Genomic DNA, 20,696 nt, shown 5'->3' on the forward strand with positions numbered 1-20,696 from the left:
CAAGATGGCTACTAGATGGCTGAGCTACACGAGATTCTCGGAATGCAAATTTGCGGAGATGGAGCGCCAATCAGCGGTGGCCAGGGGTTAGGGATGGGGGCTGGAAGGGAGATAACCACAGCTATAGAGCAGGAGGGCTTTTTGTGTGGTGGTTGCACAAATCTCAAGAGTGATAAGACTGCATGGAAATACACAGATGCACAAATAAGTAAAATGGCTGAAACTGGAATAAGGTTGGTGTATTGTATCAATGTCAGTTTCCTGGTTGTGGTTGTACTATAGCGATGTAAGATGTCACCATTGAGGGAAACTGGATGATGGGTACATGAGGTGTTATTTATTACAACTGCATGTGAATCTATAATTATCTTAAAAAAACCAAAAAGCGACAAAGGGCCACACCGTCTCTCTCTTGCAGCACCCAGTCTCTGACTCTTGGCTGGGTTAGTAACGGGTTAGACCTCAGGCAGCCAGAGCCCTCACCTTGCGGCATGTCCCCACAAGCGGGAGAGACTGCAGAGCCCCTGGCACTTCCTGCTGCTCTGGGGGGTGCCTGCCCAGTACTGCCTTAGGGCACAGTCAGGGGGCATCCCTGGCTCACAGCAACTCCCAACCCACCTGTTGCCAAGAAAGGAAGAAGGCTTTTATAGATTGGGCCCCTGCTGCATGCCCAGCGCTGAGGGGTGAGGTTGTCTCACCCGACCCTGTGACCTCCTGGCCAGGGCACTGCTACCCTTTTAACAGATGAAGAAGCCAGGGGTTAGAGAGTGTGACAATTTACCCAGGGTTACAGGGTAAGGAAAGGCAGGATCTCTTCTGGCTACTGAGGCAAGAGTCTCCTTTAGACAGTTTTTTTTTTTTTTTTCATGTGTGGAACCCACGCTATGAGAAAACTTGCCTCTCTAGACCATGGCACGTATGACATAGCTCACTTGTCTTCCCAATTAAAACAGTAACTGAAGTTCTCAATGTCCACCGCACAGATCTTCTGACCAGTCTGACTTAGCCAGGGTCCTGACCAAGAGAATAGAACTCCAGCCAAAAGACAATGGCTCAGAGTGGCCGTGGTGGTGGGTGATTCCTGTCTCATTTTACTCTGTGTTAGGAATCAGCTGCTAAACAATTCAAAGGCTCAGGGTGGGCACCACTGATATGGACTCTCCTTCTCAAGGCAGAAAATGAATGTCGACACTCACGCGTGTTCTAGAGGGTGTTTAACTTCTCCTGAGTTACTTGGAATGAGGCTGGACACCCTTCTCCCCCCAGGATCGGATGGCTGAGGTCTCCCCCTAGGAAGGCGGGATGAGTCGAGGGGAGCGTGCAGACCAGCAGCCCAGACTCGGCCAGTCTACCTTGAGGATGCGGCGACTGTACACGTGATGGTCTCTACTTATAAAGTCCGGGTTGAGCCTCGGGAAAACCATCTAGTCAGCAAATAGGTGTTTGATGAGAAAGGCAGGAGGGTGATTTGGAAACCGCCAGGCTATTTCTGGAGGCAAAACCACTTAACCCAGCCTGGAGAGAGGAAGGGCATTGGAAGTGACGGACCACAGTGAGAGGATAACAGGGAGGAGGCCAGGGGTCTCCAAATGGAGGAAACAGGGTCCAAGTGTCAGACATTTTTTATCTTTCTCTTAAGTGTCAGGAGGAAACAAACAAGTGTCAAATTCTTTTCCTTCTCTACACAAATTTAAAAAGAGGTTTCTCTTAAAATTTTGTGTTGCCATGATGATACCCCGCTTCACTTGAACTTAACTTTTCTCAAACCTTGAGCTAACCAAGGTGTTTTTCTTATGGAAACGTTTGTCTTCAGCTATGTTAATGAACTATGTATTTACCCTAGACTGTCTTTCTCCAGGTTGGTTCTGCTTAAGACTCAGAACCGATAAGGGCTCAACAAACCTGTATGTTTTATTCATACATTGTTCTCCTAATCTATCTTAATGAAACTATATATTTACTTGGAAACCTGCCTTTCTTCCAGATTCATGTCAATCGTTTTATGGTCTGGGATGACTCACCTGGTGCCAATGTTATCTCAAATGGTATGTTGTGGGTGAGGGGCCTGGTGCCACTCTGAGTTTTGAGACACCTCCTTTCTCTAATCAACAGCTCATTGATAGGTATATAACATACTGCTAGAGGCTAGCAGGGGGGCACTCTTTCTGCCCCCTTCTGATGTCTATGTCAGAAGCTTTCTCTATCACTTTTATAGTTTAATAAAACTTTATTACGCAAAAGCTCTGAGTGATCAAGCCTCGTCACTGGCCCCCGATTGAATTCTTCTCCTCCAGAGGCCAAGAATCCCTGTGTCTTTCGTGGTTCATCAACAACCTTTTAACGGTCTCCAAAGAGGGCGGCTATGCTTGATCCCATCCCTCGGGTTCTTCTGCAAAGGGACCTCACCCTCCCCTAAGAGCTGGAGTCCATTTCTTCACCCTCTTGACTTGGGTGGGTCCTGTGACTTCTGTGACCAACAGAATGCTGTGGACATGGCGCTGTGTCTCTTCTGGAGGTGGTTCTTAACTGGCCTCCTGCCTCTTGGAATGCTACTCTTGGGATGGCCCTTCTCCCACCAGGCTGGGAGAGGCCTGAGCTACACAGAGATCCATGAGCGGGCATTTCCGGCTGAGCTCCCCACCAATAGCCACATGAATTGCCAAGACATGCTTTGTGGAGCCCACCCAGCAGGAGTCCCCACTCTGCTTCAGACTCTGTTGAGGAGACCCCTGGTTTGGCAGGAGGCACTGCTGGGTACCTGGGCCCAGGGGGCATGGAGGGCTAGAGGAGACTCCGACCTACTGTTCCCACTCAGCTGGGTACCCATTTTCCTGATTGCCATGAACCTTCATCTCAGGGGCTTGGGACATAGGATATCAAGAGAAACTGAGTCTCAGAGGAGGAGGTGATTCACTCCACGTCACTCGGCTGGTAAGTGGCAGAATCGAACTCTGGGCTCAGGGCATCTGGCTCCAACCACAGCCTTCCCTCTTCCTGGGTGCCAGCTGCTCTCAGGAAGACCAGTCTCTAGTCTGGGCCTGGTGCCAGTCCCACTTTCTGCCTATCTATGGTGATAAGGGTGACCAGGATGTCTGCTTGTCTGTGTAGAGAATGGAAGCTTTGGCCAAATCAAGGAGCTTGGAGCTTCTACCCGATGGCTGCTTAAGTAAAAACAGGCAGCAAGATGGACCACGAGTGGGGAGGGGGCTGTCACTCACTTCTTTCTGTGATAAGCATAGGGACCCAGAAGAAATACTTATTATGACATAAAACAAACCATGTAGGGTTGGGGGAGGGTCTTGCTCGGTTCTTACCTGGGGGCCAAAGTCTCCTGGTGCACCCTAGGAACAAAAAACAGGATGACCTATCACCACCACTTCTATTACTTCTTCACATGTGTGGAGCATTTGCCCTGTGCTCAGTGCTTCGTACACACGGTCTCACTCCAATCCTAACAAAAATAACATACAGACTCCACCTTATCTCCATTTCCAAGGAGGAAACTGAGCCACAGAGAGGCTAAGTAACTTGCCCAAGGTCACACAGCTAGCAGATCCAGGGCTTGGAGTGAGGCGGTCTGCTATCTATTGCCAGCCTCCAGACACAGCGGAGTAGAACCCTGGAGCTTCCGAATAATGATGGATGGTAACTGATTCACTGCTTGAAGTCACCAAGCTTTGGAGCAGTGTGCTATGTAGCAGTAGATGCCAAGACAACAATTTTTCTCTGGTTTCAAGAGAGAGGTCTCCCTGCCTTCATCATTTCTACGACTCAGTGGCATTAGCCAGAGCTGGCATGAAGGCAACCACTCCACCTGCCAACTGGTGCTTATTCTTTGTTCATCTACAAAGAACACTTAGTCCGTTACCTTGCACAGTCTTCCCCGTGAGAAGTTGGTTTTAGTTTACAGATGGAGTAAGTGAGGCCCACAGAGCTGGGCAACTTGCCAAAGATGACACCGTTGCAGTGGAGCTGGAATGCACATCTGAGGCTCCAAACACCAGATCCTGCGCCTTGCTCAGCCCTGATGGTGGATGGGAACCCTGGCTATTCTGACCTACACGGGGTACGTGGCAATGGGGGTTGTGGGTGGCGCTGAACAGCCTGGCCCTGTCCTGCTTAAGAAGTGTCTGTCGGTTCTATCACACCCAGGGCTGTTCTGGCCCCTGACTCCACTGTGGGACACACAGGTCTCCCCTCTCTCCTGCTCCCCTCCAAGGCACCTGGAGTCCCAGCCCTCCAGGAGTCTGACTGTGACATTTAGTGCCCAAATGCCAGGGGAGTCCTTCTCACAAAGGGCTGCAAATATCCTGGGGCTAGCTCTCTACCATTTGTTTTCCTGGGAGGTGTTCTCCCCACAAAGAATGCCATCAACAGTGTCAATTCCCCAGGCTTTTCTGGTACCTTCCTCTTTTCAGGATTGATAATTTTGGAAACCTGTCATTTTGGATAGACTATGCTTTGAGATTTGCTACACTCTGGTGCCAGAAGAATTCAGATCCAACCCTCCAGGTACTTTAACTTGTCACACGTAAGCCTCGTAACCATTTTAGGAGGTAGGCACCACTAACCCCACTTCACAGATGAAGAAACTGAGGCTCCAGGAGAGGATGTGACTTGCCCAAGGTCACACCCTGGGACTGGAGTTTGAAGGCAGGTTTCTGGCCTCCTTTTTCAGCCTGCCATATCTGGACAGCCTCCAGCATCACTTACCTTTTCCCCTTTGGGGCCTGGAAGTCCCTGGAGAAGGAAGATAAAGAACATGGGTGAGTGAAGAGGACTAGGCTGACCCCCTTCTGGTTTCCCTGAGGCTCTGAGGGCAGAAAGGCCTGTGAGGCTGAGCAGAGCTGTGGGTGGCTGAGTGAAAAGACCTGTGAGCCTATCAGCCTTTGGCTGCCTGTGCTGGCCCTAAGGAAGCTCTGCATCTCAGTCCTCACCATGAGGAAGACAGGGCCCTGGGGCAGTCGCGGCCATCCTCTCTGAACAGGGGCAAGTGTGCTAGTCACTCCCCTTAGAGAACAGAGCTCTCCCCGCTCAGCCCTCGCTGTGCCCAGACACCAGTGAGGAGTCACTGACTCCTGGGCCTGGGGGTGTGAGAAGGTGGAGGAGGCTCCTGGCAGGCCACGGTGGTTGCCGTCACGCTCTGGCTGCAGGGAAATGTGTCTCTTTCAGTCTCGCCAAGTTATTAATACCAGGACTTCTAGGGAAGCGGGTCAAGTCACACACTAGGCACAGACTGTGGGGCTCAGAGACCCTGGGGTGGGGGCTAGGCTGTGGTGGGGCCAGTTCGGTGTTCACACTCTTGGTCAGGGGCCTCGATCACTGGGATGGATCACTCCATCCCAAATCGTGTTCTCTTCAGCTAGTATTGGATTCACTCATTCACTCTTTAAACAACTCATCCGTCTAGGTACTGGGTTCTTTCCTCCCATCCTTTAGTAATGTACCCAGCCTCAGTCAGCTCTCCAATCATTTGTTAGTCCATTCACTTTTCACTCAGTTTTCTGCCCAACCGTCATGCATTTATACATCCACAAACTCATCTACTCTTGCTTGCATCCAACTGTCTGTACAGTGTTTGATTCATTACCTCACTTGACTGTCCTTCCATCTACCCTCTCATCCATCCACTCATCCGTCCATCTGTCCATCTATCTAACTATCCATCCTTTCTTCCATCCATATCCAATCATTAATTTAATTATGCTATCTGTGTGCATCTTATTTATTCTGCTAAGGACGCCCATGGACCACCTCTGATCCAGGTGTTGAAAACTCTTCAGTGTGGTGTCCACCATCCAACTCCTGAGAATGTATGAGGGGATGCTATGTGCTGAGGGCCTGCTGGGAAGGCAGGTGTTTTGAGGGCTGACTAGATACCAGGGACAGTGTTGTTCACAGTTTTTTGCATCCCCAGCATCCCTGTGGGGAGAGTTTATATGACTGTTTGACAGAAAAAGAAGGCTCATGGTTGGGAGGTGAAAAGGCCTCCCCAAGGCTGCACAGCCAGTAGCGGGTGGGGCTGGATTTGAAGTCAGCTCTGACAGTCAGATAGCTCTCTCCATGGTGAACCACATTCTCAGCGGCTCCTCCCTCTGGAGCCCATGGTCATTCCCAACCCCAGCGGCAGCCCCAGCCCAGGACACCTACAACTGCCCTGTTATCACTTACAGGCTTTCCATCCAGACCCAGTGGCCCCTGGAAAACGAGAAAGAGAGACAGAGAGAGCACAGAGGTTATATCTCTTCTGTGTTTTCTGACCCAGAGGCCCTGAGTGACAAGAGGCCAGAGCCTGCCCGGAGTTCATGGTCTTGGGTACATTTCACATGGACTCAGGCTGGGGCATCCCTGTGTTGCTTGTTGCCCAGAGTCCCCTCCTCTAAAAACAGAGCCCATTTCTCTTTCAAAGCCACCTGCCTCCATCACCCCACAGGATTTGGACATGTGACCACATTCCTTCCGCCAGGCTGAGTGGTTCAGGAATGAGTGTCATGCCCGAGGCTCTGAATGGTGGAGCTTTAGCTTTGTGGTGTCTGCCGATGGCCAGTGACCACCGCACAGAAGCCTCCACCATCTCCCCTTCACCTGTCTACACACCTGACAAAACCTTGCTGAGCTCCACCTCCTTGTGGGGGAATAGAGGAATCCAACGGGGGTGCCATGGACTGGGTCTGCCTGGTCTTGACCAACCCTTGCCCGCTGGGCCTAGCTATAAACAGTCAGTTTCCCTGGCTGGGTCTCCAGGCTGCCCTGGCAGACAGTCATCCACCAGCTCCCCAGATGCCGTGACAATGGCTACCCTTTGGTGCCCTTGCTCAAGTCCCTCACTCCAGGAAGGAAACCAGGGCAGTTCTTAAAACTGGTCCCCTAAGTGCTTCCGGCCACTCGCTTTACATTCAAGTCAAGGGTCTGGATGTCAGGGCAATGGCCTGGGGGCAGCTGGGATCCCAGGAGAAGGGGGAATGGGGTCATTTCAAGGGCTCAGGCCCTGGAGTCTCCTGGTGAGGTGCAATTTCAGTCCCCGCCATCTGCAGCTCAGCCGGAGCTGCATGAGCTGGTCTGTCTTCTCCGGCCAGCTCCTGGCCACCTTGACCTGGATACGTATGAAAGGGCTCTTCTCTTCAGCAGTCCACTAAGAGTGGGCCTTGCCCCCCTCTACCCAGCATGGGCTCCGGCCCTGATAAGGCCATGTCCCTCTGGGCATCTCTACCTGAGACCCCTCACCCTGGCCTGGCCTTCCCAGCTGCGATAACACAGAGGGCCCAGTCCCATCCTGGGTCTCTTCTGGGGCTATTGGTGGCCTCCATACTCTGCCTGAATCGTAACAGAAGCCCTGTGTAAGGCAGGTGTTATCATTCTCATCTTACAGAGGAGGAAGCGGAGGCCCAGTGAGGGGAAGGCATTGCCCCAGGCCAGGCAGCCAGAAGAAGTCGGGACTAGAGCCCAGATGGCAGGGACTTCAATTCTCTGTGGACACAGAAGCCTATACTACACTCAAGCCCTGGCAGTGGTCTCACCTGGCCTCTGGCCACTCTCTCTCCCTCTTGTCTGCCCTTGTATTCCTCTGTTCAAACTTTCCTTGCTCTGTCCCATTGCCCACTGGATCTTGCCTGTCCCTGGACCCCCAGTCAGCTTGTCCAGAGTGGTTGCCATTGCGGACTCTGTGCCCAGGCCCTGAGTGTGTCTGTCCATCCTGCCGACCTGAGCCCAAACATAGTGCACGCTTGGCCCCTCTTTATGCTGCATGGTTTAAAAAAATCATAATGCAGATGGAAATTAAAAAGAGACGAAGATGCAGCTTAGAACTAAGTAACATTCTTTCCTTTTCAAGGAGTAAGAAGGCGAGGATGCAGAGAAAAAGGAAGCCCTGTGTATTACCGATGGGAGTAAATTGTGCAGCCACTAGGGAAAGCAGTATGGAGGTTCCTCAAATAATAAAAAACAAAACCACCTTATGATCTGGCAATTCCACATCAGGGTATTTATAAAAAAAAAAACCGAAAACAATAATTCAAAAAGATACCTGCACCTCCATTGCAGCATTTTTCACAATGATGAACAGAGAAACAACCTACGTGTCCACTGATGGATAAACTGATAAGGAAGATGTGGTACACACACACACACACACACACACACACTATTCAACCGTAAAAGAGAATGAGAGGAGCTTGCCTTTTCAACAACACGGCTGGACTGTGAAGTGCATTATGCTAAGTGAAAAAGCCAGGCAGAAAAAGACAAATACCATATGACCTCATTTATGAGTGAGTGAGTGAGTGGAAGTCGCTCAGTTGTGTCTGACTCTTTGTGAACCCAAGGACTATAGTCGACGGAATTCTCTAGGCCATAATGAAGGAGGAAACAGACAGAACAGGCTCCATTTTGAAAGCAGGACTCCATCTTGGGCCGGACTGTGGACTTTGAGCTATATGTCCAGTATCTATGGAAACGACATACCAACTGGAAAACCAGGCCCTCTGGATGGAAGACCCCCAGGGCTCATACCTAGACTCTCTGTTGCCTAAAAGAATACCCTAATCATCTGTGTAACCGAATAGACTCATACATTCTATTATGCTTCTTGGGGTATGACCACAGGCCTATTGATAATTGTCCACTGTTAACTACCTAGGCTTAAGGCATATGTATTATGGGTTAACTTTGATTGTATCTTTCTTTTCCTTTGTTCAGACTAGTTTCAGGGAATTTGGGGAGGTGAGTTTGGGCACGTACACTTAGGGTATACGAGGTTTTCAGAAAAACTGGTCTGGGTCCTTGGCTAAGAGGAGACTCTGCCTTGGGCCCGCTGGTATAATAAACTGCACTCCACTATCTGCATTGTCCTTCTGAGTGAGTTTGTTTCTCAGAACATGTGGCTACAACATTTGGTGCATGGGCCCGGAAATTCCTCACTTTGAGGAGACAAGTCCCATTTGGGACTACTCTGAGGCCTTGCGACTTGAATCTTCTAGAGGAGGGAAGCCGCCTCACCCTTCTGGAAGGATTCTGCTTCTCAATGCCTGGACCTTTCACATTAGCAGGTGGTGGATGGCGGCAGGGGAACTGAGCGCTCAGGTGATGAGGAACCCACCTGGTAAGGTGGAAGAGGGGGCCTGATCACCACCCTGGGGGGACTAGATGGGGCACAGACCCACAGGAGCCTGGAATAGGCAGGTGGCAACGATTGCTTGGTACACAGGTTGATGAGTGTGTTAGGGCTTAGGAAGGAAATTTGTGAAGGTTATTTAGGAGGTGGTGTCCACGCCGTCTTGGGGAAAATTATTACCAAGCAATTGCCAGGGGATTTTTGGGAGAAGAAACTTGGTTTTTGTATGCTCATATTCTGCCCTCCCCAAGGAGGTGTCCCATCTGCTATGAAATTCTTAACCCACTCGGAATTGTCAGACTAGAAGGAGGGGGATACATAAATGAGTACGAATTGGCTCTTCTGGAGACGGCCTGGGACGTGGGATATATAACCCATCTGTGTTTTCATCCGCACCTGATCAAGCCCACCAAGACAGAATGGACTTTAAAAGTTAAGGGAGAAACAGTCTTGGACCACATGGTGTTCTGGTTTGGGTGTGCTGACTGGCAGGTGAAGACACGCTGATCCCCCTTCTCCCTTTGGGATCTGGCAGGTAAGGCTCTTCTCACCCCAGTTAGGAAGGAGGCAGAATGGCAATTTAAGTGTCATTGAGTGGAAATATCAGAAGTACATAGGGTACTGAGAACTTCGTTCAGTTCAGTTCAGTTCAGTTCAGTTGCTCAGTTGTGTCTGACTCTGCGACCCCATGAATTACAGCACGCCAGGCCCCCCTGTCCATCACCAACTCCCAGACTTCATAGACAGAATAAAAAGGAAAAGTAGAAGAAGGTCTGAGAAGGTAAGCAAGATGGGGGGAAGTGAATCTAAGGCAACTGTATTGGAGTGCATGATCAAAAGTTTAAAGAAGGGATTAGGAGGAGACTATGGGGTAAAGATGAAGCCTAACCGCCTCCACATACTCTGTGAGGCCGAAAGGCCCCCTATGGGAGTAGGATGGCCACCAGAGAGCACCATGAACTTAAAAATAGTGGAAGCAGTCTATGCAGTAGTCACAGGAGAGCCAGGGCACCTGGATCAATATCCATATATTGACTCAGGCTAGGGTTAGCTCAAGACCCTCCTACTTGGACAAGATTCTGAATTCAGAAGGGAAAGGGAAAAATATTAATGGCACAGAAATTGACTGATGATAAAAAAGGAAATTCTACAGGATTTGGACGGGGACGACCTGACCCCTCCCCCACACCGGATAATGACGCGCCCGCCGCCCAGTGCTCCACCAGGACCGGAGGCCGCCTTAATGCCTGAACCAGGGCCAGGTGAAATTCCTGAGCAGCCGCTGCTCTTCAGCCAGCTCTCCCGGAGTTCGTAGAGCCGCCGTTTTGGAAGGCTCCAATCCCAGCAAAGGAGACCTCTGGTCAATGCCCCCAGAATTCCACCTCAGCTGGACCTCCTAAATTGTATCCACCTCTCCCGTAACCCCTCAAGATGAATGGAGGTCGCACAATCTCCCGGAAAGGAAACCGGACGGGCTAAACCGTCAAGAGAGAGTTAACTCAACAATTCCCTGAGGTCTGGGTGGAAGACAACCCCCCTCAGGCTTGCAAATCAAGTCCCACTGGTAACAGAACTCAAACCTGGTACAACTACCCCAGCACCCGCCTTGGGCCTGCCAGACCTTGTTAAGCCGTTTACTCTTTACGTGACTGAAAAGAACAAGGTGGCTATGGGAGTGTTGTCCCAGACTATGGGGACATGGGACAGACCAGTGACTTAGCTCTAGTCAGCTGGACAATGTTGCCACTGGGTGGCTGGGAAGCTTATGGGCAGTTGCTGCAGTTGCCTTCTGGTTCGGGAGGCAGCCAAGCTGACTTTGGGCCAAGATTTGTTTGTAAAAGTCCCGCATGAGGTCAACACTCTCCTGCGAGGGGACCCCCATAAATGGCTGTCAACATCCCGGATTACTCAATACCAGGGACTGTTATGTGAGAACCCCCATGTTACTACTGAGCCTTGTCAGGCCCTGAATCTGGCCACTCTCTTTCTTGTGGGAGAAGGTGGGCCCTCACATGATTGCAAGGAAATATGCCAGCAGATCTGACTTGAGAGACCAGCCAATCCCGGACCCAGATTTGCTCCTGTACACCAATGGCACCAGCCTGGTGAAACAAGGACAATGACTGTCGGGATAGGCAGTAGTCATGGAAGAAACCAGCGTTGAGGCTAGCTCTCTGCCATCACAGTGGTCCGCTCAACAGGCCGAACTATAAGCTCTAATCCAGGCCCTCCAGCTGTCCAAAGGACAGAATCTCAGAACTGCACCACCTGCTCACAGGTCAATGCTGCCTCTCGGCAGAGACAGAAACCTCCAGGGATTCAGGTAAAAGGCACGCTGCCCTTTGAACACCTGGAAGTGGACTTCACTGAAATGAAACCTCACCAACACTACCCTTACCTGCTGGTCACGGTATGTACATTCTCGGGATGGGTAGAAGCTTTTCCTACCTGGACTGAAAGAGCATCAAAAGTAGCCCAGTGCCTGCTTAGGGAGATAGTTCCCAGATATGGATTTCCTACCAGTATTGGATTGGACAATGGCCTGGCTTTTGTAGCTGACTTAGTATAACAAGTAAGCAAAACTTTAAACATCAAGTGGAAATTACATACAGTATACAGGCCCCAGAGTTCTGGGACAGTGGAAGGAACCAACCGGACACTTAAAGAGACACTCTCAAGTGGATCTTAGAGACTGACTGTTCCTTGGTGGACTTGTTTCCGACAGCTCTGCTCAGACTCAGGATGACCCCACAGTCCCATGGCTCTTCTCCATACAAAATTGTGTATGGGAGGTCCCCTCCCATAATAAAACAGGTGTCAACAAATTTGTCTCAGGTAAGGGGAGATGAGATTTCACAGCAGATGCAACAACTGGGTAAGGTAATAAATCAGGTAACTAAGTTTGTACAAGAAAGGGTGCCGTTCCCTCTTGGGGAACAGATTCACGAATTTGTGCCCGGGGATCAGGTGTGGTCAAGGACTGGCAACACGACTCCTTGGCCCCACATTGGAAGGGTCCAAATATTGTTTTTCTAACCACCCCTGCTGCAACTGCTGCTGCTAAGTCGCTTCAGTCATGTCCGACTCTGTGCGACCCCATAGACGGCAGCCCACTAGGCTCCTCCGTCCCTGGGATTCTCCAGGTAAGAATACTGGAGTGGGTTGCCATTTCCTTCTCCAATGCATGAAAGTGAAAGGTGAAAGTGAAGTCGCTCAGTCATGTCCGACTCTTAGTGACCCCATGGACGGCAGCCCACCAGGCTCCTCCGTCCATGGGATTTTCCAGGCAAGAGTACTGGAGTGGGGTGCCATTGCCTTCTCCACCCCTATGGTAGTTAAAGTTGCAGGTGTCACTCCCTGGATCCACCACATGAGGGTGAGGAGAGCATACCACGCAGACCTGGAGAGCGCCGAGTGGACTACACAGAAGGACCCCACTGGGCCCCGTGAAACCCAGATCATCTTAAAGAAGAAAAAGAGGTGAAGCTCTACAATCAACTGCTGCTACAAGGACTTGCTGGTATCATCTTGAGACTAACCATAGTTTCAGTACAAAGAGGGACCTGTGCTATAATTAAAGTTGAATGTTGTGTATATATTCCTGATTTATCTGGCTATATATCAGCCACCCTAGATGACATGAAAGGCCAGGTAAAAGTTATGTCTGATGATAATCTTCCTTTTTGGACTTTGGTCCTATCTTGGGTGAAGAGTGATTGGTGGAAAACTATATTTACCATTGTTATAGTTGCCTTGATAGTTCTGCTTTGTGGACCCTTCATTTTGCAATGTATTATGAAATTGTAACCCAAAGGTTGATGTTGTTCTCCTAAATTGGAGGTGGGAGAGTCAGGGTGCAATATATCCCTATGAATGATGCTCATACTATGAGTTAAGAGCATCAAGAGGGGGGAATGGAGGAGGAAACAGACAGAACAGGCTCCATTTTGAAAGCAGGACTCCATCTTGGGCCGGACTGTGGACTTTGAGCTATATGCCCAGCATCTGTGGAAACGACATACCAACTGGAAAACCAGGCCCTCTGGATGGAAGAGCCTCAGGGCTCGTACCTAGACTCTCTGTTGCCCAAAAGAATACCCTAATTATCTGTGTAACCGAATAGAATCATACATTCTATTATGCTTATCGGGGTATGACCACAGGCCTATCGATAATTGTCCCCTGTTAACTACCTAGGCTTAAGGCATATGTATTATGGGTTAAATTTGATTGTATCTTTCTTTTCCTTTGTTCAGACTAGTTTCAGGGAATTTGGGGAGGTGGGTTTAGGCACGTACACTTACGGTATATGAGGTTTTCAGAAAAACTGGTCAGGGTCCTTGGCTAAGAGGAGACTCTGCCTTGGGCCCGCTGGTGTAATAAACTGCACTCCGCTATCTGCACTGTCCTTCTGAGTGAGTTTGTTTCCCAGAACGTGTGGCTACAACAATAATACTGGAATGGGTAGCCTTTCTCTTCTCTGGGGGATCTTCCTAACCCAGGAATCGAACCAGCGTCTCCTGCATTGCAGGTGGATTCTTTACCAACTGAGCTATGAGGGAAGCCCTCTTTTTATATGTGGAAACAAAATAAACGAGCTTATAGATAGAGAGAACACACTGAAGGTTGCCAGAAGTAGGGGAGTGGGTGAAATGGAAGAAAGGGTCAAAAGGTACAACCTTCAAGTTACAAGATAAATAAGCTCTAGGAATGTAACGTACAGCAATGATGACTCCAGTTAACAATACTGTATTGTATACTTGAAAGCTACTAAGAGGGTAGATCTCCAAAGTCTTCATCACAAGAAACAAAACAAAACAGAGACTAAGGTGTAGCTTAGAACTAAATGAAGCTCTTTTCAAATGCCAGGGGGCAGAACACAGCAGACCTCACTGCTAAGTCGCCAGCAGCAGCTGGTGACATGAGCTGGCCTTGGAACTAGATTGCATGATGAGTTCAAGACACTCCTGATAAAGGCCAGGATACAGAGCAGGGCTTGCTTTGGACTTGACTCCCTTTCCTTCACAGGGTCTGCCCTTGCCACAGCTCTGGGAGACTGGTGCCATGTCCCTTCCTACAGATGAAGAAACTGAGCCAGTGGGATTGTCCAAGGGCTTGAAAGAGGCCCTGCTCTCCATGCAATGCTCTCTCTCCAGCAGCCCAGGATAGCAGGAGTGATGGATGGCTATCCAGGGAATCTGGGGAGAAGCCTCATAGGCTCCACCTTCCTTCCAGGATTTCTGGTGCCTCTGACTCTCTGAGTGAGGAGACGCAGGGCTCTCTGGACCCTCTTTCACTTTGACCCTCTGCCAGGCCCAGTTCCAGTTGGCGTGAGGCATGCAGTGCCATGGTGCCCCGCTTTTCTAGAAATGACTGCTGCAGAAGGGAGCTTGCGGATATTCTCTTGGCTTTGACCCCAGAGGGGAAAACTCAGTGCCACCAACTGTCTCTGAGAGCATTCTGAAGGCCAGACCTCAGCAGCCCCCTCCAAACAGTGACCAGGGGCCTCCTGCCTTCCAGGCAGGATGCTCCCTTCTGCCACCTCTAAGACTGTCCCAGTGGATCATTGACAGTGCAGCCTTGGTTCCCAGCTTACTAGTTTGTGAGAAGCCCCCTACATGGCAGAAAACCAAGTTTTCAATCCGGGGTCCTGCCTGTATTTGGGGTCACAGGGCCCTTGGCTCCTGGGACTTGATAAAGTTTGTAGTTTCAGAATAATGGCAGAGGGGGCCTGAAGAGCATCGACCTTGGAAATGTCCACGGTGAGGCTGAAGGAAAGTTACGAATTTCTCAGGGACTCAAAGCTGGAGCTGTATGTGGAGAATCCCATGGACAGAGGAGCCTGGCGGGCTACAGTTCATTGGGTCACAAAGAGTCAGACATGAGTGAAATGACTTAGCATGCACGTGGTTAGATATGATGCCAAGAAGATTCCCTTGGCAAACATAGAATGGTGACGTGCAGATATTTAGAGACCAGAGGGTGCTGGCCTGACTTCAGGGATAGAGCTGACCCACAGCTATGGCTTTGGTCTGTGGAGGTGGCTCTGGGCTCATCTCTGATGACATCGAGGCAGGAAGGTTATGCCCAGACCCTTGAATTCTCGGTCTGGGGAAATAGCTGATGTTTGGAGAGGCTGCTCAGTGACCACGGGTCACGGGGAGTCACTGAGGAGGGAACTCACAGAAGGGTGGGGTGGGGGAGAAAACAGCTTGGCTTTGGAGTCAGATGGACTTGCCCAGCTTTGGGGCATGATTCTGACCTCTCTTATCTTGGGAGAGGCTGGGGGCTGGGCTGTGACCCTTAGAGGATGGGCCCTGCCCACAGTCACCCTAATACTGCTTTTACCAAACTGATGTCCGTGGAACACTGGTGTCTTGCAGGGTGTTAACAGGCTTGCCTGGGGTAAGGAATTCTATGGTCAAGTAAGCAGTTGTTGTTGAGTTACCAAGTTGCGTCCCACTCTTTGAGACTCCAGGGACTGCAGCACTCCAGGGCTCCCTGTCCCTCACTGTCTCTCGGAGTTCCCCTAAGTTCATGTCCATTGAACCGGTGATGCCATCCAACCATCTCATCCTCTGTTGCCCTCTCCTCCTGTCTTCAGTCTTTTCCAGCATCAGGGTCTTTCCCATTGAGTCAACTGTTAGCTTCAGGTGGCCAAAGTATTGGAGCTTCACTTTCATCATCAGTCCTTCCAAAGAGTATTCAGAGTTGATTTCCTTTAAGATTGACTGGTTTGATCTCCTTGCTTTCCAAGGGACTCTTAAGAGTCTTCTCCATAGCAGACTTCTTTGAACCATAGTTTGAAAGCATCCATTCTTCAGCGTTCTGCCTTCTTTACTGTCTAAGTCTCACATCCATACGCAGCTACTGGAAAGACCACAGCTTTGAATATATGGACCTTCGTTGGCAAAGTGATTTCTTTGCTTTTGAATACACTGTCTAGGTTTCTCATAGCTATCCTGCCAAGAAGCAATCATCTGCTAACTTCATGACTGCAGTCACCATCCACAGTGAAGTAAGGAGTTATACCCTGTGAAATAGATTTCTTTCCTGCAAGACTTGCCTGAGCCATCATTCTGCTTGTGGGTCTCCCAGAAGGCAATGTTCCCAGCTTCACTGGATCCCTTGTCTCAGGGCCTGGCTGAATCTTTGCAAAGCAACTGTGATGGCAGGCTGTGTGGATGAACCTGGTGTTTCCGTGAGTTGGAAGGAGGTCCAAGCCCGGCTCTGAGTGCTCTGTGAGGAAGAGAAGCATTCTGGGGAAGGGTGGGTCTAGTAGATGGGCTGGAGCAAGTCCAGGCTGAGTGCCCCAGCTGCTGACAAGCTGGTTTTGGGCAGGAGGGGCATGTACTGGGAAGCCAAGCCATCTTGAAGAGCAGAGCCCCAGATGGGGTGGTGGCAGGGCCTTGGTGGCAGAGGGTCTTATCCTGTCCAGACAGCCCTCCCTTCCCTGACTCTCGGCAGTCAAGGCTGCTTCTCTCCCTGCATCTCCCACCAGAGGAGCAGAAGGAATGACACTGGGCAGCCCACAGAGTGAAGGCAGGACTTGGGCCTTCCCTGGGTTCAAATCCCCTCTCTGAGCCTCAGCTCCCACAGAACGGGTTATCCTGAGGGTCAGATGCCACAGCACTGTGCCTGGAGGCGCTCGGTCCCTGCTGGCTCCTTCCCCTGCCTGATCAAAGCCGTGGAATTCACCAGAGGTTTTCAACGCTTTCTGCCCTCCATGAAGCTAGACAGCTGTTTACAAGCCTGGGTTATGCCTTAAATCACTCCTTCCTGGTGCAGATCAGCTGAGCTCCAGGGCGATTCTGGTTGTGTAGAAGCAAACAGAACCTCGCTCTGTGCTGAGTCTCAGGCCAGGAGGACAGAGCCCCCATGCTGGCCCATCCCCTTGCCTCACTCAACAACCTGAGCAGCCTGGAACCTCAGTTTCCTCATCTGTAAAATGGAGGTCATGCCTTTCTCTCTCTCTCTTTTTTTAATGCCTTTTTCTCAAATGACAAGTTCAGCATGGGTCCCAAGATAGTCTCCTTGGTCTCCTCTTTCAGATCAACCCAAGTTGTGAGACCTACAGGTAAGCAGGCATGGAGTGGAGTCTGCACTGGCCCTGGGGTGGGCAGCGCTGGGGAGGGATGTTTGTGTGGCCTTCTGAGTGGCTGGCAGTGAGATGCCAGGCTGTGCCACTGCCGACATCTCTTACCTTTGTGGGTTTGCTCCCTCCTTCACCCCTTGGGTATTTCCTAAGCAGGGTTCCATGGAGCCATCTTTCAAAAAAATATTAGCAAGTATGGCAAAAGAGAGGAGGTTTCTTGGTGAAGTAAGTTTGGGCCATGGAGTATGCCAACTCTGTCACTGGAGCTTCTCAATGTAGCCATGGAACAAAGCCTTGGAGGGTCCCCGAGGCAAAGAAGTTGTGCAGACTGTTTGCTCCGTGTGAGGCTGGCTCTGTTCCTCCCTGTTAGCTGTGGCTCAGGCCTCCCAACTGGCAAGAGTATCTGTTGTATGGAACTGAATCAATATTCTGGCTGTGTTTAGACAGAGACAGGAGTAAATGCTCAGACCAGCCGGAGCTGGGTGACTATCTTGCTTTCTGGTTGTAATTAACGCTGACAGCTCCTGTCAGGGAATGAAGCCCCCTCCAAATGCACCAGAACAGGGCCCCTGGATGGGGGGCTTACCAGGATTATCAGTCCAGGTCCAGTAATTATGGCCCAGATGTTGACAGTTCATCAAATTACAAGGCTGTTGGGGCCCAGAGTCCCAGCCTGGGACGTGCGTTTTCCTGTGCAAAGGCTCTCTCATTAGGGCTGTCCAGTGGGCAAGGGGGTGGATGGGCAGCACCCTCGGGCAGGTCAGTACCATGTGGTTCTGATTTCTCAGGTCAGGCTGTTTGCATACACATGGGCCACAGCACGACTGTCCGGGCTTAGCGATTTCCCAGACTTGAATTTCACTGTAGGGTAAGGGAAAAAAGAACCCCATTCTTACGTCCAGGCTGGGTGCAGCTTGTGTCTTGGTGGTGGCATGTGCCTTCTGGGGAACCCCTTCCTGGGATCTCAGGCCCTTTGTAGAGTGGTCTCTGCAGTCACCTGCTACACCTCAGAGTGAGCTGTGGGGTCCAGCTGTGGAGGGACCTAGGAGCCTGCCAAGGTCGGAGCCCTGCCCTTCACTTGGCCCTCCCATGCTGCCCCCTCTCACTCCTTGTCTGGCCAAGGGAGGGCAGGGCTGGCCTGGAGCCAGGTTTGGTTTAGTTGCAACATTTAAAAATTGGTTTAGTTGCAACATTTAAAAACATAAACATCTGGAGCATGGACTTTTACTGAAAAGCTGAAGATGGGTTCAGCTGGGTTCACATGCCTGGCAACAGCTGCTGGGCCCAGCGCAGTTCCCAGGGCCTCACAACTGGCCTACTGTCCTGCTGAAGTGACCTGCCAGCTCTGTAGGGGCATCTGGCTTTGTGACCCTTGGCCTAGAAAACCCATTGGTCTCTTTAGCTCTGTGATTTCGTGAGGCCGGAAAGCCAGCTGGCTTCTATTTTGGGGAGAAGACATGATCAGTGAACACGCTGTGTGCCCTGGAAGCAATTACACGTATGTCCATTACACCTCTTGGCTAGAAGAAGGGGTGCTATGCCTTTGAACAGATCCCCAAATACCTGCCTAAATTACACATTTGCCTGTTACATGATTACCCTGTCAGATATCAGGAAAAATTGTTTCAGGGTGGGGTGAAGGGGAGTGACAGATCTGACTCCCACTGGGTTGGGGAGGATGGAAGCTGGATCAGTGAACTGAGCTTATCTGCTGAGAGTTGCCTCCAGCCTGGTGTCTCCAGCTCAGGCACGTGGGGCTGGTCTGAGGGAAGGCAATGAGGATGGCAGACCAGCTGAGGCACCCATTTTGGCGGCTGCCTCTGGTGCGATGAAGATCTAGCAGGATGGATCAGAGGGTGATGGTCCCAGTGTGGCTGAAACTATATAATGAGTAGTGGCCTGCCTGGGACAGCACAGTTCAGCTGGTGGGACTGAGTGGAGGGAACAGCATTACCAGGACACCAGGGGACAAGAGTGACTGACAGGGCTCACAGCAGACACTGAGGCTGCAGGGACCCCTGATGTCCTAGGCTACACACCTGATCTGCCCTCTTGCCCTGAGCCTTAGTCTGCAGGGCCCCTTGCCTGCTTCCTCCCATCCTCACTCATGTTTGAATCCCCAGCCTCTCTGAAACCTTGGGTTTTGAGGTAAGCCCTCCTTGGTTTCCATGGGTGACACAGTTGTCACCCACTGTTACCCGATTGGGCTTCCCTGGTGGTCCAGATGGTAAAGAGTCTGCCTGCAATGCAAGAGACCTGGGTTTGATCCCTGGGTTGGGAAGATTTCCTGGAGAAGGGCATGGCAACCCATCCAGTATTCTTGCCTGGAGAATTCCATAAACATAGAAGCCTGGTGGGCTACAGTCCATGGGGCTGCAAAGAGTCACAAGAATTAACAGGTTGATTGGAATTCTTAAGAATCCAAAGATTTCATTAAAAAACCTGTATTTCCAGCTTCTCTTGAAATGTTAAAAGATGTGGTAATGATCGAGCTGCTTGGGATGAGCTGCAGTGACCCCCTTAGATGGGGCCTGTGCCCTCCCAGTTCAGTCGAGGCCCACTGGTCCCGCCACTCCCCTGCACCCAGCCCGCCTCCCCTGTTTCATCACCTGGCTGGCCCCTGGAATGCGCCAATGAGCTTGCGAGCCTGCAATTCTAGCTCTGAACCGTCTCTCCGAGCCACGTATACATCCAGTTCTCCACTTACCCTGGCTGGAACTTGGCCTCTCCCCTGGATCGGTCTCCACCAGCCCCTGTGCCTCCTATCCCCAGTGTCCATTCTTCCTACAGTAAAGCAGTGGGGAGTCATCCTCATTGTTCTGCTTTTACCCTGCAGGCCTTGGAGCAAGCTGCTTAACTTCCCTGGAGCTTGTTTCCTCCTCTGTAAAGGAGGTGTGGTGTGGATGGAATGATTTCCTATAGGTAACAGTGTCCAGACTAGAGCTGGGCACCCAGGGGGTTGAATGAATGTGACTGTAATGTGCTGGGCCAGCTTCGGTGTAAAAATCCAGGAAATGGGGCAGAGCTAAAAGACACACACACACACACCTTTGCCTTCTCACCTGGAAGTCATTGACCCTAAGCATAGCCCTGTTGGGCAGATACCGTTATTACCTCCATTCCACTGATGAAGAAACTGAAGGTTGGCGAGGCTAGGCATAGCCAGTTTGGCCTGGGACCCAAGCCTGAATTTCCTGCTTAAACCCTGCATGCTTCCCACCTCACCATCTCCCTGTGGCTGCACCTGGTACGGCCTCACCCCCACCCTCAGGGCAGAGCTGCAGCTTCCCTTGGTCTAACATTCAAGAACCCCCTGTCTGCCCCCATGATACTCTTTCCAGACCCACACGTCACCTCTGAGAAGTCTTCCTCACCTTTTCCTCAGCCACACAATTCCTCAGTAACTGACCCACAGCACTGCCTTCCCGCCACCTCCCGTCCCCACTGTGACTCTCCCTGAGGATCCGGTGCCCACCAGAGGCCTGCCTCTGA

At 50.9% G+C, this 20,696-nt stretch overlaps 1 protein-coding gene across 1 annotated transcript in view; it reads right to left on the reverse strand.

The window, feature by feature from the left end:
• Positions 1-20,696, reverse strand: part of COL23A1 (collagen type XXIII alpha 1 chain) — a 386,867-nt gene that overhangs the window by 22,018 nt on the left and 344,153 nt on the right. The window contains exons 6-8 of the mRNA XM_052642950.1: positions 6,172-6,198; positions 4,714-4,740; positions 3,315-3,341 (exon numbers count right to left, since the gene is read on the reverse strand). Of these exons, the coding sequence (XP_052498910.1) occupies positions 3,315-3,341; positions 4,714-4,740; positions 6,172-6,198 (81 nt within the window). The remainder of the gene's footprint in view (positions 1-3,314; positions 3,342-4,713; positions 4,741-6,171; positions 6,199-20,696) is intronic.

The sequence above is a fragment of the Budorcas taxicolor genome, chromosome 7, assembly GCF_023091745.1.
Source record: "Budorcas taxicolor isolate Tak-1 chromosome 7, Takin1.1, whole genome shotgun sequence".
Lineage (NCBI taxonomy): Eukaryota > Metazoa > Chordata > Mammalia > Artiodactyla > Bovidae > Budorcas > Budorcas taxicolor.